At 44.0% G+C, this 9075-nt stretch overlaps 1 protein-coding gene across 1 annotated transcript; it reads left to right on the forward strand.

The window, feature by feature from the left end:
- The first annotated feature begins 6979 nt into the window (after positions 1–6979).
- On the forward strand, positions 6980–8874 carry LOC123439128 (probable serine/threonine-protein kinase PBL28). Its single transcript, XM_045115877.1, has one exon. The coding sequence runs from the start codon at positions 7128–7130 to the stop codon at positions 8499–8501; it is 1374 nt and encodes a 457-aa protein (XP_044971812.1). The 5' UTR covers positions 6980–7127; the 3' UTR covers positions 8502–8874.
- The last annotated feature ends 201 nt before the right edge of the window (positions 8875–9075 follow it).

Raw genomic sequence — 9075 nt, forward strand, 5'->3', positions numbered from 1 at the left:
CAATATGCATAACCTTTGGCATGCGATCCAAAGGGCCGAGCTCCCACAGCTCCAAGCTGCCGCTGCCGCCCCGTAGGCTTGCGTCGATGCCGTACGCGGTGCGCCACCTCTCGCCAGAGTCCGTCGCAACCGGAGGTTCACCGTCAAGGCCGCCACGCCCCTGCCCTTCCTCCTCTCCCTTACTTCTGTTCTTCTATATATCTCCTCCTCACCTTCGAAGTTGTGTCTCCTTGGAACTGCAGCAGGCCATGGAGAAGCTCAGCAACCGCCGCAGTCCATCTGACTTGTCGGAGCCGCCTGTCGTACAAACATCATTTAATGACAACCAAATCTGCATATAACCCTGCATGATTCAGTACCTTAGTTGTGCTCTATTATAATAGTTGATTAGAGTGATTAAACCCCCAAGAGTATACATAAGCTATACCTGTTCCCGAAGTTGCAATCATTAGGTTGAGAAGGAACAAAACCAAATGAGATGCTTTCACACTGATCAAAGAGCAATCCATTTGTGTCCTGGAAAAAGAGAACCCATCTCCGTCTTGTACTATTCCTGTCAAAAGAATGTGAAGTATTATAAAATATATATCCATAAATATTATTTGTGGAGTATATCCTAAGGTTTTGTATGCAGAGCTGAAGTTTGATTGATTACTTTACTAAACTATTTTAAATAAATCAATGATAACAGTTAAGTGCCTTCAAAAAGGCAAAGTTGTCTGATTCAGGAAGTCAACGAAAAGAATACACCCAGTTCCTTAACCAACAGGCATACCATTGCTCAAGTAATCCACTTGAATAAAGAAGAGAATGAACATCTCCATGCCCATGTGGCTTTGTCTGCCGAAACACAAAACCAGAAGTAAGAGAAGTGCAAACTCAAGAAGATGAAAACAACAATACTTAATACTCCTGGTATAAACCATCATATGAAATTATCAACCTGGATCTTGTACTTGTCATTTGGATCTAATGCAAGCCTTGTATCGTTGTCAGCTAGACATGCTACTTTTTCCTAAAACAAATAAGCATTAGTCAGCACCAAAAGCAACAGCAGTGTATGTTTTTGGCGCCTTAAGAAACACATGGAAAAAAAGGCAAAATAGAAAGCCACCTGCTTTAGAATTTTCACTTGTGATGGTTCCGTTCCAAAATAGGAGTTTGTTTCGAAAAGCTTGAAGGTCAGTGCATTTGTATCATCAGAAGTCATAATAGCAAATGGGATCTTCGTATGGCATTCACCTGCACACTCAAAGAATGAAAATTTGATCAATTAAAGCAATGCCTGGATTTTCTTGAGGCCCTGGATAAGAGAATTTTGACATAATGAAGATAAACAGTTAAAAATCATGCTGGATGAGCCATTCACAGGAAACAAAAAATTACGTTTCTATATTCAACATGTTCTCTAAAGTTCTATCAGGTTGGGAAAAGGAGAGGTAGAATTGCACTCTATCAATGTGCAGACTGAATTCAGAAACTAGAGACCAAACAAAACTGGTTTAACTTATCTGATTCAGGTCTTTAATCTGGCCTAAAATCATGTTGGTCTAGTCTATATAAGTAAATAATATCAAAGAGTCATGGTTCATTCTCTCCTAACTTTTCCCGCTAAGGGGAAAATTACGGCGAGAGTTTGCCACTTCCTCTGTCGTCAAGATAGTGGGTCCCCGCATCCATATACCACCGCTCCAAACGGGAGGGGAATGCTTCGACTCCAGCGCGCTGAGAATGTCAATGCACCTAAATAATACAACCCACTCTCGTCCACCTCCAAAAAAAATTTGACAACACATCATTGATGTCATATATATTTTTCTTTTAGAGAAACAACAGTCTATTAGTAAATAGTTTTCAGTGTCACGTACAATCAGTGGACTAACAACACACCTGCGCTCAGGCTTCGATTTTCACCGCTTTGCTTCATCTCAAGATGTTTAAAGCAACAGTCATTAACACATTCCCTTTGTGGTTGCAAGCACTGACGTGGTTGGTCATATTTTTAGTTGATTCATTTAATCAAAAAGTAAATACCAAAGGATCGAAACATGGGGAGTTTACACCTACGCGTCCATGCGTCCCAATGCTCGGTCTAAATCCCCCACCCCTATTTCAATGGGTGGGGGCCCGGTGCTGCAAACGTTTCTCCCCTCAATTAGCATAATAGGAAACTTTGAAGCTGTCTGAAATCGGCCGCTCCAACGTGGGCGCGAGATAGCAACCCTCCCAATCATGGTTGATGAAAGCTTATCAGGCATGGAATGTCAAACAAATGGTATTGAGATCATGCATGTTGAGAACATCTTGTCCTATATGTTTTTTTTGCGGGTAAAAACTTGTACTACCTCTATTCCTAAATATAAGTCTTTGCAGAGATTACACTACAAACTACATAGGGATGGAGTATGTCTATATACATTCATATGTTGTTTATCGTTTAATCTTTAAAAAGACTTGTATTTAGGAATGGAGGGAGTATTACTCAAATAGCGTCATTTTAACAATCCGCGTTACAAAGATTTACTACCTCTGACAGTCTCGAACGTAACCAAACTGTTGTTCTACTTTCTGTTCTAGCATACATAGCCAATAAATCACTAACCAAATTCTGGCTATGGTTGATATGAGTAATACATGTCATCCGAAGAGGCAAAGGACATTTGATCTCAGCAATCAATGATGTAAACACTTATCTGTTTATATCCTTCTACTTGAGCACGTTCACTGCTGATAGCGAGTCCAATTCCACACAAATAGGCAATTCTGATCTCCGAATGGCAATGAATATTCCCTCCATACAAGCACACAACTCTGCTTCTTGTCCTATACGTTAATGAAGAAAAGATAAGTTTAATTTCATATGAAGTATTTTAATAACCTGAAAATAAATATGAATTCATTCACAATCAGCTTTACACAAATTAATTTGTGTACTCCTTGTTCGGGATCTGTAATGAACATATTATTACACAAATTAATTTACCAACATAGTGCACAAAACAGACAATCAAATTCTAAATGTCGTCCCACATGCTAATAATTATAAATACATGTATGTTGTTCAATCCATCTATGATATACAATCCTATTATACAAACAATAGCATAAGTTTTGGGTTAACCACATAGTAGTACACAACCATCTACAAAATCAGGAGAGGAAGGTACCTTCTGTACCTGCACAGGGAAAATCTTGAGACAGACTCTATGCTGCCTGGATGGGAGAATCTTACGGTGGAGATTGGGAGGAGGTAGCCGAGGAGTTCTCAAACGGCGATACGTCAAGTATAGATTAATAATTAATAAAATGGCATGTTATAAAGACAAAGAATAATTAAATGCACGAGATCTGATCAAAATACTGCCCTAATTTGTATCCATGCCTCCTGTCATCAAGTCCTATGGCTCAATGATCATCAATTTACTGAATCCTCATGCTAATTACAAAATACATTATATGCTAGTATTAGAATTTAAAATATACTCCATAACAGCTGAGCATGAAAATCTAAAAACAGTAAAGATGCTCGCTTGTAGCTTGCTTACCCAACGGTACATGCTTGAGGCTTCCCAGCCTCTCATTGAAGATTGGCTTGCAGTTATTGCCAGTATTTCACTCCCTAGCATCAGCCACAACATCAGCAGAACATCAACAAATCATAGTTGATACAACGGAGGTCAACAGTCAGTGCCCATCAGCAGCTAGCAAGCACGAACACAAGTACAAAACAAATACGCAGACAGACACACCAAGCACGAACGGCCGCAGAAGCACACACACAGCCAGCACGCACGCACTCGACAGCAAGCACACACGGAATGAGCCATAGCAGGCCAGCAAGAGCGGGAGGACCAGACATCACCGAAAAGAGAGCAGGGAATGGGAAGGGCCCGAGTAGGATACCTTGCTGGTGACAGCCAACAGGCGGCGGCGACGGCGAACACTCCAAGCGGCGGCGGGACAAGTCGACGGAGCGGCGAGGGAAGTCCAGATGGCCGCGACGGAATCCAGGCAGCGGCGGCGGTGGTAGCAACGCGGCGGCGCACTCGTGCGGTCGCACCTGGATCCTCGATCCAATCTGCTGGACAACAAACTGAGCGAAAGTGCTGGCTGTTTAGGGTTACGAGAGTGGTGGAGTGGGCTTCTACTGGGCTCCCGTGTCGCCGGCGTGGCGGGCGTGGGAGCGAGCGACGCAGCACCGGCAGGGGCGGGCGGCGGCGGCACCGGCGGGGGCGTGGGAGCGAGCGACGGGTGCCTGGGAGCGGTTCCCAATCGATAACGTGGAAGGGGAGGGGTGGTGTCAGGAGGCAAGCGGTGGGCTAGCGGCCTGAGCGGGGGCGACGGTGGCGCGAGGCGAGCAGGTTGAGCGAGGAGGTGGAGCACGGTCAGCCTTAATTTATTTGATAAATGCACACGGTCATGCTGCGTGGATGGTGAAAGGCCGTTAGATTGTAATTTGTTGTCTATTTGTGTGGTGGTGATTAGTGTTTGTTTTTCTGGGTGTAATAGTTGTGTGTACCTAGAGAAGTTTTCGTTTGATCTTTTATTAGTATTATAGATTCCATTATAAGTTGGGAAAAACTGAGTCTGTAAAGCGACTTTTCTGAAAGATACAATAGAATCTCGAAAGCGACTAGCTCCATATAATGAATGTTATTACACTTAGCAACTAGCGGTAGGCTACCTCCACTTGCACTAAAATAAATCATATGTATATTAGTTTCAGTTTTGATTTTTTTTAATTATTCATGTTCCATAGAATCAAATTTCATTTGTTACAACATACACCACGCATGACGGAACACTATCTATAATAGTCCCACATATTGGTAATCAAAACTAAACTTAGCTAAATCATGGACCGCCCCGTCGAATCCTAAACTTTCTTATCCTACACTGAAAGAATGGCGACTTCGAACACTTGATCGACTTTACCGACGTTGCAATTTATGATGTCTCCTATGCCATGAAGAATGTCCTCGCCGCCCCTTTTGACCTTCCTGATTCAAGGTACAATGTGTTATTCATGTCTCCACTTGTTTATGTGTGTTGCACTTTTTAGTACTCTTACTACGTTTATAGATATACATTATATATATATATATATATATATATATATATATCGTCACCCAGGGTGAGGAATAGTTATTCTTCACCCCCTCCATTGTAACATCAATGCATCATAATTTTACGTTTCGTATTTTTTTTCATACGTAAAAAGAGACCGTAAGAAAATATATAATCATCGTAAAAAAAATTGTTACGTAAAATTACAAACGTAAAAATATAGTGTAAAAGATACATAAAGTGCATATTTTCTTGTCTTACAACCTATATTTTTATTTTTTTATGCCAAATTTTACATAGTGGGTCAATATAAATGTAACTATTTGTATTTTAAATATAATTTATTTATGAAAAGCTCATAAGATTACCTCGGGTGAAGAATAACCTATTCTGCACCCTGGGTGATGAATAGAGTTCCTATATATATATATATGTGTGTGTGTGTGTGTGTGTGTGTGTGTGTGTAAAAAGAGAAAGTAAGAAAATATATATTCACCATAAAAAATATTTTATATCATGTAAAATTACAAAAACAAAAACGTGGTGAAATTATACATAAAATACGATTTTTCTGGTCTTATAACCTATATTTTTGTTTTCTTATGTCAAACTTTACGTAGTGACTCATTATAAATGTAACTATTTGCATTTCAAATATAATTTATTTATGAAACGTTCATAAGATTACCTCGGATGAAGAATTACTTATTCTACAACCTGGGTGATGACTAGACTTTCTAATTAATAAAAGATTTATATATATATATTCGTATAAATTAAATTAATAAAAAATTGCTAATTTATTCAACGTCGACTTCGTCTGGGTCAAGAGAAAAGTTCAACCGCGTGGCAGGCTGTTGAACCAAAATTAAATGGTGAGAGCGAAAGGATCTGAATTTTTCTTCTGCGGACATTGCATTCCTCGCACCGTGCCAACCTACCAACTATACGTACGTAACGCGGCAAATATATATCCGGGCCACGTACCTCATCAACTACTAGTAGCTAGTATAGTTCTCCTCCTTCGGACTACAGTGACATGCTAATCAATGGCACTGATCTAAGCTACTCACGGAAATTTCCTCGAACACCTTGATCGCCAAGCTCGCTTCCAATATACCAAAACCAGAAATAAATGGCGAGAGCGAAGGGATCCGGGATTTTGTTCTCTGGACATTTCTCACTCCGTGTGCTGACCTTAGCAACTATTCATACCACCTAAATAAGTACTTCCTCTATAAACTAATATAAGAGTGTTTAGGTAACTAAAATAATGATCTAAACGCTCTTATACTCCCTCCGTCCTGAAATACTTGTCCTAAAAATGCATGTATCTAGACTTATTTTAGTTATAGATACATCCATTTTATTCATTTTTAGGACAATCATTTCCGGACGGAGGGAGTATTAGTTTACGGAGGGAGTACCTATGGAGAAGGATGGAACGTTTGGTTCCTAGATGTATCAACATCTTATATAAAAGAATAGCATTTCAATAAATAGTTAGATATTTTTGACAAAAACTTAGCATTCCATTGTACTTGTAAGAAAAGTTCTACAAAAGGAAAATGATCGTTTGATTTCTTTTCAAAAAAGACAAATTTTCAATCAAAATAATGTGAATAACGACCTATAGTAGTATAAAAAATTTGTCAGATTTTTCCCCCAAAGTCAATGTTGTTGTTTTTTTGTGAGAATTTATATAGTAGTGCAAAAAAAAGTCAAGTTTAATCTAAAAATACTTTATTTTTCTTTAGTATTTTATTTAATAATTAAAAATATTTTTTCATATAAGATGTATATACAACCAGAAACCAAAATGTATTTCTCCTAGAAAAAACGTATATAAAACATATATAGTAGTATAAGTTTTATTAAAATCAAGTGATATATGAGTTAGACGTGACTTGATTAAGCTCATTTAGATGAGCGCTAGACACACCCATAGTAGTATCGCAATTAGAGTACTAGTAGTAGCTAGCAGTCTAGTACTACCGGCCTCCTCGTCTTCTTCCTCCCTCCTTGGTGCTACTAGCTAGGTACCTCGTGTACAACAAGTCATGGACGCGCTAGGGAGTACAGCTTCGGTGGCGCAGCTGGTCGGGACCGTGGGCAGGCTCATCTCCAAGATCATCGACGCAGCGAGGACGGCACGCCAGAACAAGCGGGAGTGCGAGTACCTCACGGCCCGCCTGTCCATCATCGGCGAGGTGCTGCCTCGCCTGCCGCAGGACACCAAGGTGAAGCGGTCGCTCACGGAGCTGGTCAAAACGCTGGGCGAGGCGCACGATCTGGTCCTCGCCTGCAAGAACTGGAGCACCGCCAGGCACCTCATCGGGGCACGCCGCCTCGCCGACAGCTTGAAGGAGGTCAACGCCAGGATCGACTCCCACGTCGTCCTCTTGAACTTGGTCTTTACCACCTCCGGCTCCGGCTGCGGTGACCAAACCCTCCCTCCCAACAACACGGCGACGGGCTGCTCCTCGGGTCGTGCTGCCCCCGTGAGGCTCACCTGGGCGGAAATAGCGGGGGCGACCAATTACTTCGCCGACGAACTCAGCCGACGCAGCTCGGAGGTGTTGTACAAGGGCCGGCTCCGCGACGGCCCGGAGGTGGCCGTGAAGGTGCTCAGCAAGAACGGGCGGCATGACGACGTGGAGGGCGCGGTGGTGGCGGAGGTCGAGATCCTCTCCCCCCTCCGCCACCCACACATCGTGCCCCTCGTCGGCTGGTGCTCGGAGGAGGAGGACCGCATTCTCGTCTACCACCACGAGCACATGAGCAACGGCACGCTCAGGGACCACCTGCTGCGCCTGCGCCGCCGCGTGCGCGTTCGAGCGCGCCTGAGGGGCGGCTCTACCTTTAGCTCGTCGCCGGTGAGGTCGGCCTGGAAGGCGCGCGTCGAGGTGCTGCTGGGCGCGTCGCGGGCCATCGAGCACTTGCACCGCTGCGGGGTCATCCACCGCAACGTGACCTCGTTCAACATCCTGCTGGACGGCAGCTGGGCGCCGCGCCTGTCCGGATTCGGCCAAGCGATCTTGCTGGCGGCGGCCGGAGCCCAGGTCCTCGTCACTGAGGTCGTCGGCACACATGGTTACGTCGACCCGGAGTACCGCCGCGATGGGCGTGTGAGCGCGGCGAGCGACGTGTACAGCTTCGGGGTGGTGATGATGGAGACGCTGACGGGGGAGGATCCCGCCACCATGCAGATGGACTCGGTGCTCCTCGCCATACGGAACAGGAAGCTAATGGATGTGCTGGTCCGCCTCCCCGCCGCGACGCCGCGGCAGCTGGAGGCGCTGGAGCTCGTGGCGCACACGGCGGAGTGCTGCCTGTTTCCACATGGGAACGACCGGCCTGCCATGCCCGACGTCGTGGCCAACCTCGAGAGGGCCCTCACCATCATAAATACGAAGCTATTATGTCCGCAATAGCTATTCGTAAGTTGCCTCGAGAGGTTACTGCATGCGTTGCTGGAGGAAGAAGAAGAAGCCCGGGCCGTTCGGATCTCAATCCAACGACGAGGAAAAATCGACTGGTTCTGGAAAAAGAAAATCTGGAAACTTATATATATTCTGTCCTTATCTAGTACTATATCATTCCGGCGATGGCGACGGCCATGGCGACGACGACGGCTCATCAAAATGTGGTCAGCCTCTAGTGCTTTGTGTGAACCATACACGGACAAAGAAAAATGCTTCAGACTTTGCTCCTAGGCATCCATCACTACAGGAAAAAACTGTTTTACCGTATGGTAAGCCATAAGCCGAGTGCTTTTTTTCGGGCATTCGGCTTATCGACATATAAGCCGTGTTCCACATAAAAAATACTCGGTAACAACAAAGCACTCGGCTTATGCTATCCTATAAACCGAGTGACCCCAAAAAGCTCTCGGCTTATAGGTGACACACGGTATCTACGCATAAAACACTCGGCTTCTAGCATGCCACGGGTAAAAATAACCTACCACGTGTCTCCAACAGTGACGGCTGACGGCGCCGTCACGCC

Source organism: Hordeum vulgare, chromosome 3H, assembly GCF_904849725.1.
Source record: "Hordeum vulgare subsp. vulgare chromosome 3H, MorexV3_pseudomolecules_assembly, whole genome shotgun sequence".
NCBI classification, from domain to species: domain Eukaryota; kingdom Viridiplantae; phylum Streptophyta; class Magnoliopsida; order Poales; family Poaceae; genus Hordeum; species Hordeum vulgare.